The 27360-nt window shown below is 45.5% G+C and overlaps 1 protein-coding gene across 4 annotated transcripts in view; it reads left to right on the top strand.

Annotated features, from left to right (window-relative positions):
- The first annotated feature begins 9108 nt into the window (after nt 1–9108).
- Nucleotides 9109–27360, top strand: part of LOC147121673 (E3 ubiquitin-protein ligase COP1-like) — a 203492-nt gene continuing 185240 nt past the window's right edge. For 3 of the 4 annotated variants that reach the window (XM_085982122.1, XM_085982123.1, XM_085982126.1), the window contains exons 1-3: nt 9109–9191; nt 14406–14503; nt 17972–18058. In XM_085982122.1, coding sequence (XP_085838248.1) covers nt 9148–9191; nt 14406–14503; nt 17972–18058 — 229 coding nt within the window. In that variant the 5' untranslated portion in view covers nt 9109–9147. The remainder of the gene's footprint in view (nt 9192–14405; nt 14504–17971; nt 18059–27360) is intronic. The other variant, XM_085982124.1, reaches the window with a different exon arrangement.

Below are 27360 nucleotides of genomic sequence, written 5' to 3' on the forward strand. Positions count from 1 at the left end.
GCCTCGACTATTCCAGTGCTCTCTTAGCCATCCTTCCACCTTCCATTCTCTACAAGCTGCTGCTCATATCCTAACCTGCACCAAATCCCATTCAAAAATCACCCCTTTGCTCGCTGACCTATATTGACTCCTGGTTCTCCAACACCTAAAATTTAAAATTCTCATCCTCGTGTTCATATCCCTCCATGGCCTTGCCCTCTCTATACCTGTAACCCCCTCCAGACCGACAACCCTCTGAGATCTGTATGCTCCTTTGGCCTATTCTGTACAGCCTCCCCCCCCCCCCCCCCCCCCCCCACTCCTTGTTCCCACCATTGGTAGTTGTGCCTTTAACCGTCTTATCCCTAAGCTCTGTAATTTGCTCCGAAATCTCGCCGCTTCTCCACATCTCTGCTTCTGTAAGACTTAGTAATGGAAAAAGTAATGAGAATAAGTTTGAGAAATCTCCAGGACCTGATGCTGTCCACCCCAGGGTATTAAAAGTATTTGAGGAAATTGTCAGTTTTAGTCATGATCTTCCTAACATCTCTTGATTCAGGAACTGCTCTTTTGGATTGGAAAATTGATAATGTCACTCCATTATTTAAGAAGGGGCAGAAAGCTAGACCAGGAAATTATAGGTCTATTAGTCTAACGCAGTTGTGGGGAAGTTGCTAGAATCTGTTATTAGGGACAGAGTGACTGAGCATTTGGATAATTATGAACTGATCAGCGAGAGCCAGCGTGGATTTGTTAAAGGTAAGATATGTCTAACCTAGTTTAACTTTTTGAGGTTACTAACATTGTAGATCAGGGAGTATCTATGGATGTTATTTATACGGACTTCCAGAAGGCATTCGACAAGGTTCCACACAAAAGACTGTTAGCAAAAATGAGAGTGCTTAGAATTGGAGGCAACCTATTGACCTGGGTAGGGAATTGGTTAGGAGGTAGGAGACAGAGTCGGGATAATGGGTATGTACTCAAATTGGCAGAATGTGATGAGTGGTATCCCCCAGGGATCTGTTCTGGGACCTCAGCTTTTCACTATATATTTATAAATGACTTGGATGAAGGAATAGAGAGCCATATATCCACGTTTGTTGACAACAGGTTAGGTGGCACAGTAAGCAGTGTAGATGGGAGAAAAAAGTTACAAAGGGACTTGATAGATTAAGTGAGTGGGCAAAACTGGCAGTTGGAGTTCAATATGAGGAATTGTGAGGTCATTCACTCTGGACCCAAGAAGGATGGATCAAAGTGTTTTCTAAAGAGCAAGAAGTTAGGAACTGTGGAGGAGCAGAGGGGTTTAAGGATCCATGTACAGAAATCACTAAAAGCTAGTGGACAGGTACAAAAAATAATTTAAAAAGCTAATTTAATGTTGTCCCTTATCTCAAGGGCTGGAATACAGAGGAATGGAAGTTATGTTACAGCTGTACAGAGCTCTGGTCAGACACTTTCTAGGAACAGGAGGAGGCCATTAAGCCCCTCGAGTCTGTTGTGCTATTCAGTGAGATCATGGCTGATCTGCGACCTAACTCCATATATCCGCCTTTGGCCAATATCCCTCAATACCTTTGGGTAACAAAAAGCTATCAATCTCAGATTTAAAATTAACAATTGATCTAGCTCCAATTGCTGTTTGCGGAAGAGAGTTCCAAACTTCGACCACCCTTTGTGTGTGTAGAAGTGTTTCCTAATTTCACTCCTGAAAGGTCTGGATTTAATTTTTAGACTATTCCCCCCGAGTCCTAGAATCCCCAACCAGCGGAAATAGTTTCTCTCTCTCTACCCTATCTGTTCCCTTTGAAGTTTTCAAGATCACCCCTTAACCTTTTAAATTCTAGGGAATACAACCCGAATTTGGGTAATCTCTACTCGTAACTTAACCCTTGAAGTCCGGGTATCATTGTGGTAAATCTACGCTGCACTCCCTCCAAGGCCAATATATCCTTCCTAAGGTGTGGTGCCCAGAACTGCTCACAGTGCTCCAGGTGTGGTCTAACCAGGGTTTTGTACAGCTGCAGCCTAACTTCTACCCCCTTGTATTCTAGCCCTCTAGAGAGAAAGGCCAGCATTCCATTAGCTGTTTTTGATAATTTTCTGTACCTGTTTATGATATTTTAATGATCTATGTGTACCTGGACCCCCCCCCCCCCCCCCCCCCTCCCGAGTCTCTTTGGACCTCCACTGTTTTTAGCCATTTCCAGCATCTCACCTGGAGTAACTGCGTTCAGTTCTGGGCACTGCACCTCGGGTAGGATATATTGGCCTTGGAGTGGGTGCAGTGCTACCGGGGCTAAAAGGGTTAAATTATAAGAACAGCTTACATAGACTCGGCTTGTATTCCCTTGAGTATAGAAGATTAAGGGGTGAACTAATTGAGGTGTTTAAGATGATTAAAGGAGTTGATCGGGTAGATAGAGAGAAACTGTGGGGAGTCCAGAACAAGGGCAGCATAACCTTAAAATTAGAGCTCGGCCATTCAGGAGTGATGTCAGGAAGCACTCTTCACACAAAGGGGAGTGGAAATCTGGAACACTCTCCCCCAAAAAGCTACTGAGGCTGGGGGGAATCAATGAAAATTTCCAAGCTGAGATTGATAGTTTTTTGTTGGGTAAGGGTATCGGGATATGGAACCAAGGCGGGTAAATGGAGTTAAGGTACAGATCAGCCATGATCTTATTGAATGGTGGAACAGGCTCAAGGGGCTGAATGGCCTACTCCTGTTCTATGTTCCCATGACTCCTCTAAAACCTACCTCTTTAACCAAGATTTTAGTCATCAATCCTAAAATCTTCTCCTTTGGATCGGCATCCATTTTTCTCTGATTTCGTCTCTGTGATGGCACTAAACACCCCACCTAATATCTCCTTTAGCTCATTGTCAAATTGTGTCTGATTACGCCCTGTGAAGCTCCTTGGGATGTTTTCCTATGTTAAAAACATTATATAAATGCAAGTTGTTGATGAATTTCAAAAGCTTTATTTGGGTAAAATTTGCATTAAAAAATATCAGAGGCTGTGCATGTGAAAGAGAAAAAAGGACACTAATTACACAACTATTGCAGCTTTAGTTGGTGTTTTGAGTTACAAATACTTCAGAAACGATTACTCTGTGAAAGATAGTAGCATAGACAGTCAGATTGTCTCTCCTCATCCTAACTTGTTTTTTTAAAAAAGAATGTCTGTGGTTTGAGGTAGATAAATGTAAACATTCGAATTACTGATAACACTGCGTAAGACAGATACTAAAGCACAGGTAAAAAGATAAACCGATACACATCGAAGAACCAATCACAAAACACTGAATTTAATGTTGGCACAGATCTCTTGGAAAGTGAGACTTTCTGACCATCTTACTGCTTTAGCTGACATACACCTGGAGTGTAAAACCTGACTGACTTTTTAGCCTTTCCTGGACCTGAATGGCAAGCTGTGTTTCTGTTTATTATTTCTCTGTTCACAGCCAAAAGGATTCGGAGACTTCCCAACCCAGTGGGTGTGAAGTGTATCTCGATTGTCAAGGGAGAATAATACATAGCGTATTACGACCAGCCAATGGGGAAACTGCATCAAAACATTTTACACTATGCTTTAAAATGCATCTAAAAGTAACTTTCCCCAAATCCTTTCTAAAGAAAAATGAAAAAAAATCGCAAACTGTATCTGCCACCTGTCTTCAAAGCCTTTTACAGTCCTTGATGTTTGCTTAACCTACTTTGGTGTCCTCAGCAAATTTTGAGATACCCAAGTTTAATGCAACGATATATACCGTGAACAAAAGTGGGCCCAGCACTGACCCTGGGTAACCCACTTCCAACCCTTCCCCAGCCTCGGCAACGATCATTTACCTAAATGAGCAAGGTGAAGAAATAAGTAATTGGGACAATTCCATTGAGTGTAGCAGTTGTGTTGGTTCCCCACTAGACTTTGTGGGATCTGTTCTTCAATCAGGGCAGAAGTTGAGGAAGTTGTTGACATTGATGTGCCCAGGAGACTAGTTAGCAGCCATGGACCTCGGCTTCACAGAGAGGGGATTGATCACTGCCATGGCCTAACCTTTCAGTAATCATAACATACTTTTCTCTGGTGGCGGTCTTTCTGTGACCGCAGTGTACTCTGAGCACCCAGTGCAAATGGCAATCCTCCATCTTTACTAATCCCTGCAAATAGAAAAGTCTATTGTCAAGGCGTCTATTAACCGAGAAGTAGCCAGCCACTTGAATCATTATACAGTATCACATCCGGAGGCTGTGTTATCTTAGGTGGGGCCCAATGACAGTACTTGCCAAGCGATTACAATGAGGCTCTGGGTCTGGAGGGCTCCTCATTGGACAGATTTCCTCCCTTCAGTCACCCATAACTTGTTGGCATCACTGAGAACCTCCAAACAAAGCTGACTGCGCTAAGTGGAAGTTGTTTGTGCTTTGCTGCCACAGTGCTGACAGTAAACCTATGACTGATGATTGCGGCTGTCGGTTTGTTCTCCGGCACTGTGATCTCGCCTTGTGTAGCTATTGCAGTTTATTGCCTCTTTACGAAATTCAGCTCATCTCCCAGCTTTGTGCAAGCTGGCTGGGACTTTAAACAGCTGCTTGAGGTTTGAATCTTGTTTTGCACAGAACACGTGGTATTGCTTGTTCAGGATTTTAGCAGGGAAAGTTGAAGCACTATGTAGTTGTACCATGGCTGTGTGAAAGAGCTGTCCATTCATTCCCATTCCCTACCCTTTCACTGGTTTTCATGCAGCTGGCAGCAACCACAATGTAAGTAAGCTTGTCAGATTTGTTAAGACCAGCTGGCGGGAAGACTGGATTAGATAAAAACGTTATCCAGCAGTATTCGGCCCTTCGAGCCTGTTCCGCCTATCAATGAGATCATGGTCGATCTTCTGCCTCAACTCCATTCACCGGCCCTATCACCATATCCCTTGATGCCCTTACTAGTCAGAAATCTATTGACTTCTGTTTTGAATATACCCAATGACTGAGCCTCCACAGCCCTCTGGGGTAGAGAATTCCAAAAATTCACCACCCTCTGTGTGAAGAAAGTTTTTCTCATCTCAGTCCTGAATGGCCTACCCTTTATCCTGAGGCTGTGGCCCCTGGTTCTAGATTCCCCAGCCAAGGGAAACATTCTCCCAGCATCCACCCTATCAAGCCCTGTAATAATTTTGTATGCTTCAATGAGATCCCTTCTCATTCTTCTGAATTCAAGAGAATACAGGCCTAGTTTACTCAATCTCTTCTTGTACGACAGTCCCGCCATCCCAGGAATCAATCTCGTGAACCTTCGTTGCACTCCCTCTATGGCAAGTATATTCTTCCTTAGGTAAGGAGACCAAAATTGTACACAGTACTCCAGGTGTGGTCTCACCAAGGCCCTATGTAATTGGAGTAAGACTTCTTTACTCCTGTACTCAAATCCTCTTGTAATGAAGGACAGCATACTATTTGCCTTCCTAATGGCTTGCTAAACCTGTACGTTCACTTTCAGTGACTCATGTACAAGGACACCCAGGTCCCTTTGAGCATCTGCATTCCCCAATCTTTCACCATTTAGGAAATACTCTGCCTTTCTGTTTTTTCTACCAAAGTGGATAACTTCACATTTATCCACATTATAATCCATCTGCCATGTTCTCACCCACTCACTGAGCCTGTCGAGATCCCCTTGAAGCCTCTTTACATCCTCTTCACAACTGACACTGCCACCTAGCTTTGTATCATCAGCAAATTTGGAAATGTTACATTTAGTCCCCTCATCCAAATCATTGATGTAGATTGTGAATAGCTGGGGCCCAAGCGCCGATCCTTGTGGTACCCCACTAGTCACAACCTGCCATCCTGAAAAAGACCCGTTTATCCCTACTCTGTTTTCTGTCTGTTAACCAATTCTCAATCCATGCTAGTATATTACCCCTAATTCCATGTGCCCTAATTTTGTTCACCAACCTCTTGTGTGGGACCTTATCAAAGGCCTTCTGAAAATCCAAATACACCACATCTACCGGTTCCCCTTTGTCTACTCCACTAGTTACATCCTCAAAGAACTCCAATAGGTTTGTTAAACAGGATTTTGTTTTCATAAATCCATGTTGACTCTGCTCAATCTTACTATTAGTTTCTAAGTGCCCAGTTATTGCATCCTTTATAATAGATTCCAGCATTTTCCCAACTACTGATGTGTTATGACTTCCTTCATAATGAATATAGTTGAGAGTAGAGTGAAGAGCGGCTAACACTGCTGTACTGTTTGGGTGGACTGAGCTCACTGCCAGTACTGGGGTGATATATTCATAATGTGCTTTCTTCTGATAAATGCAATAACCACTTAACAAATAACAGAGAAGTGCAGCTGTGCAACATTTCCACACCTTTGGTACATGTAATCATAGAGACAGTAAGTAGCCCTTGCACAAGAATCCTCAAATGGTTTAGGAAGAAAGTTACACAAGATATGGGTGCTGTCCTTGGGTGTAGATTTAATACATCAGCTCAGAGGGGAGCCACTCTGTACTGCTGAGTTGTTTTGGGAGCTGGCCCTATTTACATAGGACGTGAATTCAAGCACTGGCAGAGTCATTTGTCAAGTTGTGGGATGGCGCCGAGTTCGAAGCCTGGTGGGCCAGGCTGGCCCTGCGCTCAGATAGCGGACAGTGACACTGACCGTTTCCTCAACGGCCCTGTGCTCAGCTAGTGGACTATGACACAACAACTTCTTATTTATATAGCACCTTTAATGTAATAAAACATCTCAAGACGCTTCGCAAAAGTGTTATTAAAAAAAAAAACCAAGCCATATAAGGAGATGTTAGGGCAGATGACCAAAAGCTTTGTCGAAGACGTAGGTTTAAAGGAGTGTCTTAAAGGAGGAAAGAGAAGTGGAGAGGTTTAAGGAGGGAATTCCAGAGCTTTGGACATAGGTAGTTGAAGGCATGGCCGCCAATCACAGAATCACAGAAACCCCACAATGCAGATAGAGGCCATTTCGGCCCATCGAGCCTGCACCGACACATATCCCACCCGATTCCCCGTAACCCCTACACCAACATGTAACCCCACGTATTTAATCCCCTAACACTAAGGGTCAATTTATCATGGCCAATCAACCTAACCCGCACATCTTTGGACTGTGGGAGGAAACCGGAGCACCCGGAGGAAACCCACGCAAACACGGGGAGAATGTGCAAACTCCACACAGACAGTCACCCGAGGCCGGATTCGAACCCGGGTCTCTGGCGCTGTGAGGCAACAGTGCTAACCACTATGCCACCGTGCTGGTGGAGCATTTAAAATCGGGGATGTTCAAAAGGCCACAATAGGTGGCGCGCAGAGGTCGAGGGGGATTATAGGGCTGGAGGAGATTAGCGATAAGGAGGGGCAAGGCCATGGAGGGATTTGAAAACCAGGATGAGAATTTTTCAAATGTGGCGTTGCTTAACTGGGAGCCAGTGTATGTCAGCAAGCACAGGGGAGATGGGTGAGGGGGACTTGGTGCAAGTTAGCTCACGGCCAGCAGAGTTTTGGATGACTTTGAGTTTCTGGAGGGTAGAACTAGGGAGGCTGGCCAGGAATACTTTAGAATAGTCAAGTCTAGAGGTGATAAAGGCATGGATGAAGGTTTCGGCAGCAGATAAGTCGAGATAAGGGCGGAGACGGGCGATACTACGAAGGTGGAAATGGGTAGTCTTCGGGATAGAACAGATGAGGTAGGAAGCTCAATTTGTGATCAAATACGACACCAAGGTTGGGACCCGACTTGGTCAGCCTTAGACAGTGGCCGGGGAGAGATCGAATCAGTGGAGAGGGAATGGAGTTTGTGGCGTGAACCGAAGACAATGGCTTCGATCTTCCCAATATTGGAGGAAATTTCTACTCATCCAGTGCTGGATGTCGGACAAACAGTCTGATAGTGTGGAGGAGAGGTAGAGCTGGGTATCATCAGTGTACATATGAAAACTTGCGTCGTGTTGTCATCGAGGGGCAGCAGGTAGGAGGAGCCAAGGATTGATTCTTGAGGGACACAAGAGGTGACAGTGCGGTTTCGGGAAGAGAAGCCATTACAGGTGATTCTGTGGTTACGGCTGCAAAGATGGGAATGAAACCAGGTGGCTGCAGTCCCATCCAGCAGGACGACAATGGAGAGGCGATGGAGCAGAATTTTGTGGTCAACTGTGTCAAAGGCTGCAACAGGTCTAGAAGGACGAGAAGGGATGGATTACCTTTGTCGCAGTCAATTAGGATGTCATTTGTGACCTTGGTAAGAGCAGTTTCGGTACTGTGGCGGGGCGGAAGCCTAACTGGAGAGATTCAAACAAGGAGTTCTGGAAAGATGGGCACTGATTTGGGAGGCGACAACACGTTCAAGAACTTTGAAGAGGAAAGGAAGATTGGGGATGAGACGATTGTTTGCAAAGTTGGAGGGGTTGAGGGTTGTTTTTTTGAGGAGAGGGTTGATGATGGCAGATTTGAAGGAAAGGAGGACAATACCTGAGGGGGGAGAGCTGTTAACAATATCCTTTAACATGGGAGACAGGAAGGGAGGTTGGGTGGTCAGCAATTTAGTAGGAACAGGTCGAGAGAGCAAGAGGCCGGCCTCATTGACAAGATGAGGTTTGAAAGGGTAAAAGGGGAGATAGAGAAATTTTCCATTTTAAAGTTAGGGCAGAGGGAAATCTGAGAGGAAGTAAGGTCCGGTGGGCTAGGAGTAGGGAGGGAATTGAAAGCCGAAGCAGTTGAACGAATGTTGTTGATCTTTTAATAAAGAAGCCCATGAGTTCCTCACATTTATTGTTGGAATTGAGGGAGGAGCAGGCAGGGGAGGGGGGTTAGTGGTGGAGGAGAGAAGCCTGGTGTTATTCTTGCCGTCCTGGATGATCTTCAAATAGTAAGTGGTTTCAGTGATGGAGAGCAGGACCCGGTAGTGCTTTATATGATCTAGCCAAATGTGGCGATGGACGATTAGACCAGTTGTCCGCCAAAGGCGTTCAAGTCTGTGTCCCTTGGACTTGAGAGCGGAGATGAGGGGTATACCAGGGGAAATGACTAGGATGAGAAAGTGTCATAATTTTAGTCAAACACTGACCGTTTCCTCATGGCCGTGTTGTGATAGTGACACTGATCGTTTCCATTTGCTCTTTCACAGTCCTATCTGTTTTGAGATGATTGAAGAGGCACATATGACAAAATGTGGTCACAGTTTTTGGTAAGTGCCGCTAGTTGCTTGATCAATAAGGATCTTTTATGACTGTTGTTCACAATTTAAAAACTCGATTTTATTTCAGCTTTTATTGTTAGTATTAAAAACAAAGGGAGAAAATCAGTGGTGAAAATTGGACCCCATAAAAGTTGGGTTATCTTCTATGTTTCTATGTTAATTGGTGTTGATCAGTAAAAATATTATTTTGAACATAGCTAAAAGTCAAGAGGGTAAGCAAGTGATTTAAACGAAGTACAGTGAAACGAAATGATAACCCACATTACTTACAATTCATGGTCATGAACTTTATCGGGCTCACCATCAAACTCTCGCTTAACCCACAGAGTTTTTAAATGAAAAGACATGGAGTACCCCATGTTTATTATTGTGGCTGCCTCGTACTAGGGGTAGTACTCGGGTGAGTGTGCTTAATAGTGAATGGGGAGATGAAGCACTCGGGTGAGTGTTTAATAGTGAATGGGAGATGAAGCACTCGGGTGAGTGTGCTTAATAGTGACTGGGAGATGAAGCACTCGGGTGAGTGTGCTTAATAGTGAATGGGAGATGAAGCACTCGGGTGAGTGTGCTTAATAGTGAATGGGGAGATGAAGCACTATGGCGAGTGTTTAATAGTGAATGGGAGATGAAGCACTTGGGCGAGTGTGCTTAATAGTGACTGGGAGATGAAGCACTCGGGTGAGTGTGCTTAATAGTGAATGGGAGATGAAGCACTTGGGCGAGTGTGCTTAATAGTGACTGGGAGATGAAGCACTCGGGTGAGTGTTTAATAGTGAATGGGAGATGAAGCACTCGGGCGAGTGTGCTTAATAGTGAATGGGAGATGAAGCACTATGGCGAGTGTTTAATAGTGAATGGGAGATGAAGCACTTGGGCGAGTGTGCTTAATAGTGAATGGGGAGATGAAGCACTATGGCGAGTGTGTTGAGATACCGCGGCAAACGTGGGAGTCGAGACCAGAGCTAGTAAATCAGAACAGCTTTTTATTTCAGCCTCATGGCAAAACAGGAACTGGAAGAGCCCGCGCCTGATTTAAATACTCCCCAGACAGGAAGTGCTCCCGGCAGCCTGTCCCTGTGGGAAATAAGTTGCTGGAGGAAAGGGCCCCCGGTTGGGGGCGTCTGCTTAAACTGTCCGTACCGCCGTGAGCGGATTGTGTCCAGTGGTGGCGTGTCGCCACAAGTGTTCTTAATAGTGAATGGGGAGATGAAGCACTGGCGAGTGTTTAATAGTGAATGGGGAGATGAAGCACTCGGGTGAGTGTGCTTAATAGTGAATGGGGAGATGAAGCACTCGGGTGAGTGTTTAATAGTGAATGGGAGATGAAGCACTCGGGTGAGTGTTTAATAGTGAATGGGAGATGAAGCACTCGGGTGAGTGTGCTTAATAGTGAATGGGAGATGAAGCACTTGGGCGAGTGTGCTTAATAGTGACTGGGAGATGAAGCACTTGGGCGAGTGTGCTTAATAGTGACTGGGAGATGAAGCACTCGGGTGAGTGTGCTTAATAGTGAATGGGGAGATGAAGCACTCGGGTGAGTGTGCTTAATAGTGAATGGGAGATGAAGCACTATGGCGAGTGTTTAATAGTGAATGGGAGATGAAGCAGGAGGGTGAGTGTTTTTAATAGTGAATGTGGAGAGATGAAACACTCGGGTGAGTGTGCTTAATAGTGAATGGGAGATGAAGCACTCGGGTGAGTGTTTAATAGTGAATGGGAGATGAAGCACTCGGGTGAGTGTGCTTAATAGTGAATGGGAGATGAAGCACTTGGGCGAGTGTGCTTAATAGTGACTGGGAGATGAAGCACTTGGGCGAGTGTGCTTAATAGTGACTGGGAGATGAAGCACTCGGGTGAGTGTGCTTAATAGTGAATGGGGAGATGAAGCACTCGGGTGAGTGTGCTTAATAGTGAATGGGAGATGAAGCACTATGGCGAGTGTTTAATAGTGAATGGGAGATGAAGCAGGAGGGTGAGTGTTTTTAATAGTGAATGTGGAGAGATGAAACACTCGGGTGAGTGTGCTTAATAGTGAATGGGAGATGAAGCACTATGGCGAGTGTGCTTAATAGTGAATGGGAGATGAAGCACTCGGGTGAGTGTGCTTAATAGTGAATGGGGAGATGAAGCACTGGCGAGTGTTTAATAGTGAATGGGAGATGAAGCACTCGGGTGAGTGTGCTTAATAGTGAATGGGAGATGAAGCACTCGGGCGAGTATGCTTAATAGTGAATGGGGAGATGAAGCACTATGGCGAGTGTTTAATAGTGAATGGGAGATGAAGCACTCGGGCGAGTGTGTTTAATAGTGAATGGGGAGATGAAGCACTCGGGTGAGTGTGTTTAATAGTGACTGGGAGATGAAGCACTCGGGTGAGTGTGTTTAATAGTGACTGGGAGATGAAGCACTCGGGTGAGTGTGTTTAATAGTGAATGGGAGATGAAGCACTCGGGTGAGTGTGTTTAATAGTGAATGTGAAGAGATGAAACACTCGGGTGAGTGTGTTTAATAGAGAATGGGGAGATGAAGCACTCTGGTGAGTGTGTTTAATAGTGAATGGGGAGATGAAGCACTATGGCGAGTGTTTTTAATAGTGAATGTGGAGAGATGAAACACTGGTGAGTGTGTTTAATAGTGAATGGGAGATGAAGCACTAGGGCGAGTGTTTCATAGTGAATGGGGAGATTAAGCACGACGGCAAGTGTGTTTAATAGTGATTGGGGAGAGATGAAGAACATGGGCAAGTGTGTTTAATACTAATAACAACAGAAAATGCTGGAAACACTCAGTAGGCCAGGCAGCATCCATGGAGAGAGAAACAGGGTTAACGTTTCAGGTCTGGGACCCTTCATCAGAACTGGAAAAAGCTGGAGATGTAACATATTAAGCAGGTGCAGAGACAGGGGGGGGGTGGTGTTTAGGAGGTGAAGAAGGAATTGAAAGAACATGCTGTGCAAATGTTGCAAATGGGAATGGCAAAATCATACTGCAAAATGGAGGCAGGGATTATTATCTGAAATTGTTGAACTCGATATTGAGTCCGGCAGGCTTTAAAGTGCCTAATCGAAAGATGAGGTGCTGTTCCTCGAGCTTACGTTGAGCTTCATTAGAACAATGTAATAGGCCGAGGACAGAGAGACCAGAGTGGGAGTGAAGTGGAGAATTAAAGTGACAGGCGACCGGAAGCTCAGGGTCACCCTTACGGAATGAACGGAGGTGTTCCGCAAAGCGGTCGCCCAATCTGCGTTTGGCCTCCCCAATGTAGAGGAGACCGCATCGTGAGCAGTGAATACAGTATACTAAATTGCAAGAAGTACAAGTAAATCGCTGTTTCACCTGGAAGGGGTGTTTGGGGCCCTGAACAGTGGGAAGGGAGGAGGTAAAAGGGCATGTGTTGCATCTCCTGCGCTTGCACGGGAAGGTGCCAGGTGAAGGAGAAGGGCTGTTGGGGGTGATTGAGGAGTGGACCAGGGTGTCGCGGAGGGAGCGGTACCTTCGGAATGCTGAAAGGGGAGGTGAGGGGAAGATGTGTTTGGTGGTGGGATCACGTTGGAGGTGGCAGAAATGGCGGAGGATGATCCGTTGAATGTGGAGGCTGGTGGGGTGAAAGGGGAGGACAAGGGGAACCCTATCATGGTTCTGGGAGGGAGGGGAAGGGGTGAGAGCAGAAGTGCGGGAAATAGAACGGACACGGTCAAGGGCCGTGTCAACCACGGTAGAGGGGAATCCTCGGTTGAGGAAAAAGGAAGACATGTCGGAAGCACTGGTATGGAAGGTGGCATCGTCAGAACAGACGCGGCGGAGACGGAGAAACTGGGAGAATGGAATAGAGTCCTTACAGGAAGCGGGGTGGGAGGAAGTGTAGTCCAGGTAGCTGTGGGAGTCGGTGGGCTTGTAGTGGATGTTTGTCGAAAGCCGATCGCCAGAAATGGAGACGGAGAAGTCAAGGAAGGGAAGAGTCGGAGATGGACCATGTGAGGGAAGGGTGGAAATTGGAAGTAAAGTGAATGAACTTATCTAGTTCAGGGGAGAGATGAAGCACTCTGGCGGGTGTGTTTAATAGTGAATGTGAGATGAAGCACCAGGGCGAGTGTGTTTAATGGGGAGTGATGAAGCATTAGGGCGAGTGTGTTTAATAGAAAATTGGGGGAGATGAAGCACTCGGGTGAGTGTGTTTAATAGTGAATGGGGAGAGATGAATCACTAGGGCGAGTGTGTTTAATAGTGAATGGGAGTGAAGCACTCTGGCGAGTGTGTCTAATAGTGAATGGGAGACCTAGCACTAGTGAGTGTGTTTAATAGTGAATGGGAGATGAAGCACTAGGGTGAGTGTGTTTAATAGTGAATGGGAGATTAAGCACTAGCGAGTGTGTTTAATAGTGAATGGGGAGATGAAGCACTAGGGTAAGTGTGTTTAATAGTGAATGGGAGATGAAGCACTAGCGAGTGTGTTTAATAGTGAATGGGGAGATGAAGCACTAGGGCAAGAGTGTTTAATAGTGAATGGGGAGATGAAGCACTCGGGCAAGTGATTAATAGTGAATGGGGAGATGAAGCACTCGGGCGAGTGTGTTTAATAGTGAATGGGAGATGAAGCACTAGGGCGAGTGTGTTTAATAGTGAATGGTGAGATGTAGCACTAGGGCAGGTGTGTTTAATAGTGAATGGGGAGAGATGAAGCACTAGGGCGAGTGTGTTTGATAGTGACTGGGAGATGAAGTACTAGGGCGAGTGTGTTTAATAGTGAATGGTGAGATGAAGCACTAGGGCGAGTGTTTAATAGTGAATGGTGAGATGTAGCACTAGGGCGAGTGTGTTTAATAGTGAATGGGGAGATGAAGCACTCGGGCGAGTGTGTTTAATAGTGACTGGGAGATGAAGCACTCGGGCGAGTGTGTTTAATAGTGACTGGGAGATGAAGCACTAGGGCGAGTGTGTTTAATAGTGAATGGTGAGATGTAGCACTAGGGCGAGTGTGTTTAATAGTGAATGGGGAGAGATGAAGCACTAGGGCGAGTGTTTAATAGTGAATGGGAGATGAAGCACTAGGGCGCGTGTTTAATAGTGAATGGGAGATGAAGCACTCGGGCGAGTGTGTTTAATAGTGAATGGGAGATGAAGCATTAGGGTGAGTGTGTTTAATAGTAGGGGTAGGGGGGGAAGAGTTTGAATGTTCTAACTTGTTGCCTGGTCTTTCTCCAGCTATAAATGTATTCGACAGAGCCTGGAGGTCAGTAACAGGTGCCCGAAGTGCAACTATGTAATCGACAATGTCGATCAGCTGTACCCCAACTTTCTCGGTAAGTCCCTGGTCATAAGCTCAGTTTGGTTAATAGTAGCAGTAAGGCTGATCAAAGGATGCAGTAAACTGAGCTTTGTTCTTTGTTTACATATATAAGTGAACAGATAGGAACACATGGGCACTGTGCAACTTTGAGCCTTGGCCAACAATGGCTGATTGCAGGGATCCTTCATTTGTTTCGGCTGTTTTAATCCAGTGGATATGGGGTGATAACACCAAAGTGCCCACAGTAATAATTGGCACAAATATGGCAATCCCGAGTCTGCATCAGTCTGATAATCTTCCATTCTCTGCAACAAGATGGCTAGTGCAGTAGATTTGGCTTTAACCTCCGCACAGTCTCGTGCTGATCAACAGGTGTTGTTCAGTTCGAAGCTGAGGCACATTGTTCTACCTACCCTGGGAGTGTTTGATGGGACAGTGCAGAGGGAGCTTTACTCTGTATCTAACCCGTGATGTACCTACCCTGGGAGTGTTTGATGGGACAGTGTAGAGGGAGCTTTACTCTGTATCTAACTCGTGATGTACCTGGACCCCTAAGGCTCTTTGGACCTCCACTGCTTCTATCTTTTCACCTTTTAGAAAGTACTCTGACCTATCCTTTTTAGGTCCAAAGTGGATGACCTCACACTTGCCTATATTAAAATCCATTTGCCACAGTTTTGCTCATTCACTTAATCTATTAATATCTCTGTAATTTTATAATTCCATCTTTTTGTCATCGGCAGACATGGATATGTGGCTCTCTTTCCCATCATCTAAGTCGTTAATAAATAGTTGAGGCCCCAACATAGATCCATGTGCACACCACTAGTCACAACCTGCCAATTAGAGCACATACCCATTATTCCTACTCTGTCTCCTGCCGCTCAGCCAATCTCCTAACCCGGTCAATAATTTGCCCTTAATTCAACGAGCTTCACCTTCAGCTAGCAGTCTCTTATGAGGGACTTTATCAATAGCTTTTGGAAGCCCATATAAATAACACCCGTAGACATTCCCCTGTCCACTACTTTAGTCACCTCTTTAAAAAAATTTAATCAGTTTGAATTTAGGATTCAAACAGTTTGATTCAGTCTAGGATTTGGAATGCACTGCTTTGAAAGGGTGGTGGAGGCAGAAACAATCGTGGCTTTCAAAAGGGAATTGGTTAAGTACCTGAAGGGGAAAAAAATTGCAGGGCTACAGGGAAAGGGCGAGGGAATGGGAATAGCTGAAGTGCTCTTGCAGAGAGCCAGCACGGGCTCGACGGGCCAAATGGCGGCCTCCTGTGCTGTAACCATTCTATGATTCTAGTTTCATCAGGCATGACCTACCCTTTACAAATCCATGCTGGCTCTGATTAGCAGAAAATTTTCAAGGTGTTCAGTCACTCCATCCTTAATTATAGACTAGTCATTTCCCGACAACAGATGTTAGGCTAACCGGTCTATAATTCCGTGGTTTCCCTCTCACCTTTCTTAAATAGAGGTCTCTGGGTGAAGCTGGACCGTACGTTAATCTTCCATGACCACCTGAAGAAGGTAGCTGCCAAGACGAAGGTCAACCTGGTCCAGAGATTGACGAGCAGAAGCAGGGGAACATCAGCATTACGGACATCAGCGATGGCCCTTATGTACTCCATTGCGGAGTACTGTGCATTGGTACAGACCAGAGGTAGTCACGCTCGACTTGTTGATGTCCAACTGAACACTGCAATGCGGTGCATCACTGGAACCCTCAAGTTGACCCCAACACACTAGCGGCCGTGCTGTCGCATTTCGCTCCCCTGTACATTCACCGTGATGCCACAACTCTCCGGGAAGTCCAGTGAATCGTGGAAAACCAACATCTTCCCCATCCACCAGGATCTCAACAGTGTCCCTCATCACCGCTTGAAGTTGCGCAGCTCCTTTTGGACCCACGCACTAAACCTTTGACAATGCGACTTCAACCCTGATGATGCTTGGAAAGGCAAAGGGAGTTCACAAGAAATCACAAACAAACACCCCGTGAAAGACCCGACGTGGAAGATCCCTGGTTTTGATTTCCTGTGACACTTATGGGCAACCCTGTGAAGGTTATAGACTCTCTGCAAGATCCACACAAGCCGTGGCAGATGCTGATACTTCGGAGAATTAAAAACTCTCCAGTGTGCGACTGTGGTCACCCAGAACAGACCTTGGAACAGAAAATGACTCATGCCCGATTCGCATCACTGCAATACACTTCACTATTCCTGATGCAACCACCTAAATGCAAAATTATAGTTGTTGCTCTACATCTATACCAGCCATACGAAATAGTAATAGAGGAGTGCCATGTAATTTTCCAATCTAAAGAGGCTGTTTCCACTGGCTGGAGAGTCTAGAACTTGGGGGCATAGTCTCAGGATAAAGGGTCAGCCATTTAGGACTGACATGAGAAATTTCTTCACACAGAGGGTTGTAAGGAATGCTCTACCCCAGAGAGCTGTGGATGCTCAGTCGTTGAGTATATTCAAGGCTGCGATAGATAGATTTTTGGACTCTCTGAATCGAGGGATATGGGTATCCGGCGGGAAAGTGGAGTTGAGGTTGAAGATCAGCCATGATCTTATTGGATGGCGGAGCAGGCTCAAAGGGCCGTATGGGCTATTCCTGCTCCTATTTTTTATGTTATGTTCTATCAGTTCCTGAATCGAGAGGACTTTCGAAGATCATAGTTAGGGCACCAACAATGTATTCACCTGCTTCCTTTAAACCCTGGGATGAAAACCATCTGGTCCTGGGGATTTGTCTCTCTTTAGTGCCATGATTTTCTTCATTACTGCTAATTTGCTTGGGATGTCAAGCATGCTATCCTCGTCCTGTACTGTAAATACTGATGCAAAGTATTTATTTAACATCTTTGCCATTTCCTTATTTTCATTTATAATATCACCATTAACCACCCTCTTTTTCCCTAATATAATTGTAAAAGTTTTTTGTGTTGATTTTGATATCCCTTACAAGTTTATTTTCAAATTCCCTTTTTTCAGCTCTTACTATCTGTTTTGTCACCATTTGCTGTTCTTTGGATCTCTCCCATGTGCTATTTTTTGCATTCTTCTCTGCTTTTTCCTTTAGTTTTATGCTGTCCCTTAGCTCTTTAGTCGTCCATGGCTGGTTTTATGGCAAGTAGAGCTCTTGCCCCTTAGGGTTATAAACTGGTTCTGTATCACAAATCCTTTTTTGAGCATCTCCCACTGATCATCTGTCATTTTAGCCATTAGCAGATTTGCCCAGTTTACTATGGACAGTCTCTGTCTCATCCTGTTGAAGTCGGCCTTATCTACATCTAGGTTCTTAGTAGCTGTTTTGTGCTTCTTCCTTTCAAACACAATGTTGAACTCTAACATATTATGATTGCTATTGGATTAATGTTCATGTACCGTTAGGCTGTTAACTAAATCTGGCTCGTTGCTCATTATTAAATCTACTATGGCATGCCCCCTTGTTGGTTCTAGGATATATTGTTGCAGAAAGCTATCCTGGACACAAGAGAAATTCACTACCTTTCTGTCTTGAGCTCGTCTGTTTATCGCAGTCTACATGTAAGTTAAAATCCTCCATTAACACCGCTCTGCCTTTGTTACATGCTTGTCTAATCTCTGCATTTATACATTCTGCCACTTTACAGCTGCTACCAGGGGGCCAATACACAACTCCCACTACAGTCTTAAATCCTTTTCTATTTCTTAATTCTACCTATGAAGTCTCCACTTTGGCGCTAGTGGGGTTCTGCAGAGCTCACTACTACGTCCCTTGCCTTTTGAGGTATATATCAATGATTTAGACTTAAATGCAAGAGGCATGATTAAGAAGTTTGTAGATGTTACAAAAATTGGCTGAGTGGCTGATCGTGCGGAAGAAAGCTGTAGACTGTAGGAAGACATCAATGGACTGGTCAGGTGGGCAGAAAAGTGGCAAATGGAATTCAATCTGTAGAAGTGTGAGGTAATGCATTTGGGGAGGGCGAACAAGGCAAGGGGATACACAATAAATGGTAGTGTTAGATCTGTGTGTTAATGGAGACACGGAATGCAGGAGTTGATTTAACAAGTGTTTACTGAACAAAGTCTGGAGGTGAACTAACAACACGACGCTACACAGGCTTATATACCCGAGTGGTCACTACTGGTACTACAGTATACAGGGGCTTCAAAAATATAGTTCCTCTTAAAGGTACATACACTACAATTCCTCCCCTTTTAGATAAAGAGTACATAACATTTTAAGTAATCATTAAATAACATTTTTACAAGAACAAACTAAACAATAATGAGACTCCATGAATGAATAAAGCCATAAGGGAACAATTGAGGGTAAGGAAAGAGGCATACATTAAGTACATAGACAGCAGAGGAGTGTATGATAAGAGAGAATATGAAAAGATTGGGAGAGAATTCAAAAAAACAATTAGGGAGGCAACGAGGAACTATGAAATTAAATGATCAAGGAACATAAAACAAAATAGTAAAATATTTTATAGGCACATCATTTAAAAAAAAAGGAGGGTTGGGATGGGAACAGGGCCATTAAGGAATAGTCAGGATAATGCCACAGGTAAACGATAGAGAGATGGCAGAAATATTAAATAATTATTTTGCTTCATTATTTACGAGGAAGTGAGAACAGGTGGACATAACATTGGATGATGAGATTAGTAATAAGTGTATTTAAAATAGAGAGGGGAATATATTATAAATTAATCAAACTTGGGATAAAACCCCTGCTCCGGATGGATTACATCCAAGCATTTAAAAAGTATCCAGGGAAAAGATAGCAGAGGCATTACTACACGTTTAATAATTCATTAGAAAAAGGCGTGGTGCCAGAGGACTGGCAGATAGCTAACGTGATGCCTATATTTAAGAAGGGAGATAGAACATGTCCAGAGAATTATAGACCAGTCAACTTAACATCGGTGGTAGAAAAAATAATGGAATCCCTATTAAAGGAGAAAATAGAAGAACATCTCGAAACCAAAAATATAATAATGAATAGTCAGCATGGATTTCAAAAGAGAAAGTCTTGCTTGACCAACCTTATTGAATTTTTTGAAGAGGTAACAGAGTAGACAATGTAATGCAGTAGATGTAATTTATCTGGATTTTCAAAGGGCCTTCGATAAGGTACCCCATAACACTTATGAACAAGGTCAGAGAATGCGGAGTCAGGGGACAAGTAGCAGAATGGATTGCTGGCTGGTTTCAGGACGGAAAGCAGAGAGTGGGAGTAAAGGGTAGCTATTCACAGTGGCAGAAGGTGGGTAGTGGTGTTCCACAAGGATCAGTGCTGGGACCACTGCTGTTCACAATTTACATTAATGATTTAGACTTTGGAATCAAAAACACAATTTCTAAATTTGCGGATGACACCAAATTGGGGGGGATAGTCAATATTGAGGAGGACTGCAACAAGTTACAGGAGGACATTAATAAACTTGCAGAATGGGCATATAATAGGCAAATGAAGTTCAACACAGATAAATGTGAGATAACATTTTGGTAGGAAGAATAGGGAGGTCACTTATCACCTTGGAGGGTGCGAGTCTAGGTGGGGTAGAGGAACAAAAGGATCTTGGAATACAAATACACAAATCACTAAAAATTGTGACACAGGTTAGCAAGGCCATTAAAAAAAAGCAAACCAAGCAGTAGTGTTTATTTCTAGAGGTATAGAATTGAAAAGTAGGGAAATTATGCTAAACCTGTATCGAACCTCGGTTAGAACACACTTCGAGTACTGCATCCAGTTCTGGTCGCCATATTATTAAAAGGATATAGAGGCACTGGAGAGAGTGCAGAGAAGATTTACAAGAATGATACCAGAAATGTGAGGGTATACATATCAGGAAAGGATGAACAGACTGGGTCTCTTTTCTCTTGAAAAAAGAAGGCTGAGGGGTGACCTAATAGAGGTCTTTAAAATTGTGAAAAGTTTTGATAAGAGTGGATACAGAGAGAATGTTTCCACTTGTGGGGAAGATCATAACTAGAGGCCATCAATATAAGATAGTCACCAAGAAATCCAATAGGGAATTCAGAAGAAACTTCTTTACCCAAAGAGTGGTGAGAATGTGGAACTCGCTACCACAGGGAGTGGTTGAAGCGAATAGTATAGATGCATTTAAGGGGAGGCTGGACAAGCATATGAGGAAAAAAGGGAATAGAGGGTTATGCTGATAGATTTAGATGAGGAAAGGCGGGAGGAGGCTCGTGAGGAGCATAAATGCCGGCATGGACTGGTTGGGCCAAATGGCCTGTTTCTGTGCCGTATATCCTATGTATGTAAGATCAAAACCTCTGCCCCCATTTTTTCAGAGAGCAGTTGTTAACAATTCTGCTACTCCCATTTACACCTCCTCTAGCGCCATCTTTTGTTTCTTTACTTGTCCCATTACCATCTCCTTTTGCCTTGTACCATCATCCCTTTTGTCATTGAATCTCTCTTGCCTTCCACCCTATCACAGACCTTCTCTTTTGTTCTTTCCTCCCCTCCCCCTTTCCCTGCCTCTGTACTTGCTTAAAACCTGTTAGATCTCTTAACTTTTCCCAGTTCTGACACAAAGTCCTCGATCTGAAACGTTAACTGTTTCTCTTTCCACAGATGCTGTCTGACTTGCTGAGCATTTCCAACGTTTTCTGTTTTTACTTCTGCTGTAATGTTTTTCTCTCAAGTTTCTTATTTCTCTCTCCTAATTTAATTAGCTTACATCTTTTAGATTTCCTTTTACCTGTAGCGCCTAATGCACAATTTCTGACCCTTGCTCTACTCGCTTCCTTTTTGTTTGTATTGGAATTATTATATATACTATCTTTTCCACCTGAGCCCTCCCACCCCCTCCTGCTCATTTACTAGTTTAACGTCCTCGTGGCTGCCCTATTTATCCTTTCCGCTAGGATGCTGGTCCCAACCCGGTTCAAATGGAGCCCATCCCAGTGGAACAGCTCCTTCCTGTCTCAGTACTAGTGTCAGTGTCCCATGAAATGGAGCCCCACTTTCCCACGCCACTTCTGCCACATGTTCACCTCCCTAATCTGCTTATCCCGATGCCAATTTGCACGTGGCTCGGTTAATAATCCAGAGATTATAACCCTTGAGGTCCTGTTAATTTAGCTCCTAGTACTCTCTGAACAGGACCTCTTGCTTACTGTTTCCTACATTGTTGGTCCTAACATGGACCACAACGACTGGATTCTCCCCCTCTCCAATATCCTTTCAAGCCAGTTTGAGATGTCCCTCACCCTGCACCAGGAAGGCAACATAACATGTGAGACTTTTGATCCTGCTTACAAAGGATGCTCTCTGTATGTAAATAGGAAGAGATTAGTGAAAGTAAATGTGGGCCCATTAGAGGCAGAGAAAGGAGAAATTATAATGGACAATAAGGAAATGACAGACATTAAACAAATACTTTGTATCTGTCTTCACGGTAGAAGACAAAAATTATTCTGGAAATAATGGGTAACCAAGGGTCTAGAGAGAATGCGGAAGTTAAAGAAATCAGTATAAGTAAAGACATAGTTCTGGAGAAATTAATGGGACTAAGTGGTGACAAATCCCCTGGACCTGACGACCTACATCCTAGGGTTTTAAAAGAGGTAGTGGTAGAGATAGTGGATGCACTGGTATTAATCTTCCAGAACTCCCTAGAGTCTAGAACAGTCCCCAAGGATTGGAAGGTAGCAAACATAACCCCGCTATTTAAGAAAGGAGGAAGAGAAAAAACGGGGAACTATAGGCCAGTTAGCCTGACATCAGTAGTAGGAAAAATGCTAGAATCTATTATTAGGAATGTGGTAACAGGGCACTTAGAATATCATATCTTCTTCTTGGGCAGTCCCTCGGAACCGAGGATGACTAGCTTCCACACTAAAAAATAAGTTCTCAGGTGACTGAGTCCAATGTGGGGCCTACAGTCTCTGTCACAGGTGGGGCAGACAGTGGTTGAAGGGGTGGGTGGGTGGGGTGTTTGGGTTGACGTGCGCTCCTTCCGCTGTTTGCGCTTGGCTTCCGCTTGCTCCCGGCAAAGAGACTCGAGGTGTTTGGCGCCTTCCTGGATGCTTCTCCTCCACTTTGTACGGTGTTGGGCCAGGGATTCCCAGGTGTCGGTGGAGATGTTGCACTTTTTCAAGGAGGCTTTGAGGGTGTCCTTGAAGCGCTTCCTCTGCCCACCTGGGGCTCTCTTGCCATGCCGGAACTCCGAGTAGAGTGCTTGTTTTGGGAGTCTCGTATCGGGCATGCGGACAATGTGGCCCGTCCATCGGAGCTGATCGAGCGTGGTCAGAGCTTCGATGCTGGGGATGTTGGCCTGAGCGAGAACACTGACGTTGGTGCGCATATCCTGCCAATGGATGTGCAGGATCTTGCAGAGGCAGCATTGGTGGTACCTCTCCAGTGCTTTGAGGTGCCTGCTGCACATGGTCCATGTCTCTGAAGCATACAGCAGGGCAGGTATCACTACTGTTTTGTAGACCATGAGCTTGGTGCTGGGTTTGAGGTCCTGGTCTTCAAACACACACTTCCTCAGGCAACCGAAAGCTGCACTGGCACACTGAAGGTGGTGTTGGACTTCATCATCGAGTCTGCCCTTGTTGACGGTAGGCTCCCGAGGTATGGAAAGTGGTCCACGTTGTCCAAGGCCTTGTCATGGATTTTGATAATCGGGGAGCAGTACTGTGTGGCGGGGGCAGGTTGGTAGAGGACCTTTGTCTTACAGATGTTTAGTGTGAGGCCCATGCTCTCGTACGCTTCAGTGAAGGTGTTGACAGCGGTTTGGTGTTCGGCCTCCGTGTGCGCAGACGCAAGCGCCGTCTGCATACTGTAATTCGATGGCAGCGGATGGGACGACCTTGGATCTGGATTGGAGGTGACGGAGGTTGAACAGTTTCCCGTTTGTTCTGTAGATTAGGTCCACTCCAGCGGGGGGTTTACCGAGGGTGAGATGGAGCATTGCAACCAGGAAGATCGAGAAGAGCGTTGACACAGCCTTGCTTGACCCCGGTCTGTACGTGAATTGGGTCTGTGATGGATCCGTTGGTCAGGATCACGGCTTGCATGTCGTTGTGAAGCAGGCGGAGGTGACAAACTTTTGAGGGCAGCCGAATTTGAGGAGTACACTCCATAATCCCTCACGGTTGACGGTGTTGAAGGCCTTTGTGAGGTCAAAGAAGGCCATGTACAGTGGTTGGTGCTGTTCCCTGCATTTCTCTTGTAGCTGACACGCGGTGAAAATCATGTCCATTGTGCCCCTTAGTGGGCGGAATCCGCATTGCGACTCTGGGAGGAGCTCTTCAGCCACTGGGAGAAGGCGATTGAGGAGGATTCTTGCGATGACATTCCCTGTGGCAGACAGCAGGGAGACTCCTCTAATTACTGCAATCGGACTTGTCACCTTTCTGGAAGATGGTCACGATTACGGCGTCTGAGATCCCCTGGCATGCTCTCCTCCTTCCAAATAAGAAAAAAAAGTTAATGTATTCGTGCCAATAGTGCTTCTCCGCCATGTTTTAGTGCCTTGGTTGGGATTCCATCTGCTCCTGAGGACTTGTTGTTCTTCAGTTGTCGGCTGGCCTTTTCAACCTCATGCTGGGCTGGGGTTGTGCTGAGGTGGTGGCGGGTAGCATGCTGCGGGATGGAGTTGAGGACACTCGCGTCTAAGACAAAGTCTTGGTTAAGGAGATCTTTGAAGTGCTCCTTCCAGCGGGCACTGACTGCCTCTCTGTCCTTGATGAGTACCTCTCCGTTCTTGGCCTGCAGTGGGGTAGGACCTTGGGTGCTTGGGCCACAGGCAGTCTTGACTGCGCTAAAGAATCCACGCACGTCGTGGTTGTCGACTAGCTGCTGGATCTCCTGCACTTTCTTCACCCACCATCTGCTCTTTAGGTCGTGAGTTTTTTGTTGGACCTCAGCCTTCAGATGTCTGTAGAGCTGCTTTCTTGCTCTCGAGTTCTGTTGCTGTTTCCAGATCAGGAATGCCTTGCACTTTCGGCTTATTAGCTCCTGGATTTCCTGGTCGTTCTCATCGATCCACTCTTGGTGTTTCCTGGTCGAGTGACTGAGCATCTCTTCACAGGTGCTGATTATGGAGGCCTTGAGTGCAGACCAGGCGCTGTGGACAGTCTGTCTCTGAATCACTGGGAATTGTCAGGTTGTTTGTGAGGCACAGGCTGAATAGGGCTTTCTTAGCTGGGTCTTTGAGTGGTCCAGCGTTGATTTTCCTGCGGCATTGTTTCTGTTGCCGCCGCTGTTTTTGGGGCTACATTGATGGAGATGACAGAGCAGATTAGGCAGTGGTCTGTCCAGCAGTCGTCAGCTCCTGTCATGGCTCGGGTGATGCGGACATCCTTGCGGTCCCTTGCTCGGACGATGACTTAGTCCAGCAGATGCCAGTGCTTGGAGCGAGGGTGTTGCCATGAAGCCTTGTAATTGTCTCTCTGACGGAACAAGGTGTTGGCTATGACGAGGCCATGTTCTAAGCATTTCATCAGGAGGAGGGTACCGTTGGAATTGGCTTTCCCTACCCCCTCTCTACCGATCACACCTCCACAGAGGTCTGTGTCCTTTCCAACTCTGGCGTTGAAGTCGCCAAGGAGGATCAGCTTGTTGCCCGTTGGGACTCGGGACAGGGATTGTTCGAGGCTGGAGTAGAATTCCTCTTTGATTTTGTCTGTGGCTTCCAGTCCACAAGGGGAGTCTTTGAGATGTTCAACTAACTCCTTTTTTTATGGCGAAGCCCACCCCATGGAGGCGGTGTTCTTCTTCAGGTTTGCCTTTCCAGAAGAAGGTGTAACCACCGCCTTGCTCCTTGAGCTGGCCTTCCCCTGCCCGCAGGGTCTCACTTAGGACGGCGATGTCTATGTCAATGTCCGAGCTCCCGGGCAATGATAGCAGTATGGCGTTGCGGTCTGTCACTGTTGGGGTTGTCCATGAGGGTCCTGATGTTCCAGGTCCCGAACTTCATTTTAAAGGGTGGAAGATGCCTGTGCGTGAATTCTTTTAACGTGGGGTGGCCGTTGCACCCCAGCTACCACACGGGCTTGACAGAGCAAGACAGGTCTTGGTCCAATGGCAAGGGGATCCAAGACGATTGGAGACCAGGCTCTGCTACATCAGCCTAGCACACACACACACACAAACATACTCCTACTGTCCTCCTCCCTCCTTCCCGCAGGTCCTCTCTGGGTTTCGTAGGCTGCAGTGTGGTCCTCCCGACCTCGCTGTTGGGCCCGTCCTCACCCCTGGGCCTAAATATCATATGATTAGGCAGAGTCAACATGGTTTTATGAAAGAGAAATAGTGTTTCACAAATCCTAGTTTTTTGAAGATGTAACTAGTAGGATGGATAAGCGGCAGCCAGTGGATGTAGTGTATTTAGATTTTCAAAAAGCATTCGATAAAGTGCCACACGAGGCTATTGCACACAATTAGGATTCATGGTATTGGGGGTAATATACTAGCATGGATTGAGGATTGGTTAATGGACAGAAGACAGAGTAGGAATGAACAGGACTTTTTCAGGTTGGCAGGCTGTAACTAGCGGGGTACCGCAAGGATCAGTGCTTGGGCCTCAACTATTTATAATCTGTATTAATGACTAAGATGAAGGGACGGAGTGTAACGTATCCAAGTTTGCTGATACAAAGTAATCTGTGAGGAGGATGTAATCTGTGAGGAGGACATAAAGAGGCTACAGAGGTGTAGAAAGGTTGAATGAGTTGGCAAGAATATGGCAAATGGAATACAATGTGGGGAAGTGTGAAGTTAGCCACTTTGGTAGGAAAAACAAAAAAGCAGAATATAATTTGAATGGTGAGAGACTGGGAAACGTTTGCACTCAGGGACCTGGGTGTCCTTGTACATGAATCACAAAATTAACATGCAGGTACAGCAAGCAATTAGGAAAGCAAATGGTATGTTTGCTTTTGTTACAAAGGGATTAGAGTATAAGAGTGAAGAAATCTTACTACAGTTATACAGGGCATTGGTGAGGCCACACCTGGAGTACTGTGTGCAGTTCTGGTCTCCTTACCTAAGGAAAGACATACAAGTAGAATGTCCCGAATCCTGCAACCTCGGGACCAAGGCCGAGCCGGTTTTCGGGTTTTTCCGGACTTCGGAACGTGTTTCTGATGTCCGGAAAAGCCCGAGCCCAGGTTGTGATATTTCCGGACTTCGGACATCAGAAACACGTGCCGAGTCCGGAAATGCCTGGGCCCAGGTTCCGGTTTTTGGTGTCTGGATTCCAGAACATTTTACGGATTCTGGACCCCTGCCACCAATCGTCCCGGATTCCGGAACTCCGGATTTGGGACGCTCAACCTGTACTTGCCTTCGAGGGAGTGCCGCGACGGTTCACTAGACTGGTTCCTGGGATGAGGGGATTGCCCTATGAGGAGAAATTGAGTAGACTAGGCCTATATTCCTTAGAGTTTAACAGAACGAGAGGTGATCTAATTGAAACATATATAATTTTTAAGGGGCTTGACAAGGTTAATGCTGGGAAAATGTTTCCCCTGGCTGGGGAATCTAGAACATGGGGTCACAGTTTCAGAATAAGGGGTAAGCCATTTAGGACTGAGATGAGGAGAAATTTCCTCACTCAAAGGGTTGTGAATCTTTGGAATTCTCTACCCCAGAGAGCAGTGGTAGCTCAGTCATTGAGTATATTCAAGATAGAGGGCAATACATTTTTGGGAATGAAGGGATATGGGGATAGTGCGGGAAGGTGGAGTGGAGATAGAAGATTAGCCATGATCTTGTTGAATGGCGGAGCAGGCTTGAAGGGCCACATGGCTTACTCCTGCTCCTATTTCTTAGGTTATGTTCTTCTCCGTCCCCCTAATTATAG

The sequence above is a fragment of the Somniosus microcephalus genome, chromosome 3, assembly GCF_052327205.1.
Source record: "Somniosus microcephalus isolate GS21.2 chromosome 3, FLI_Smic_1.0, whole genome shotgun sequence".
Classification (NCBI taxonomy): domain Eukaryota; kingdom Metazoa; phylum Chordata; class Chondrichthyes; order Squaliformes; family Somniosidae; genus Somniosus; species Somniosus microcephalus.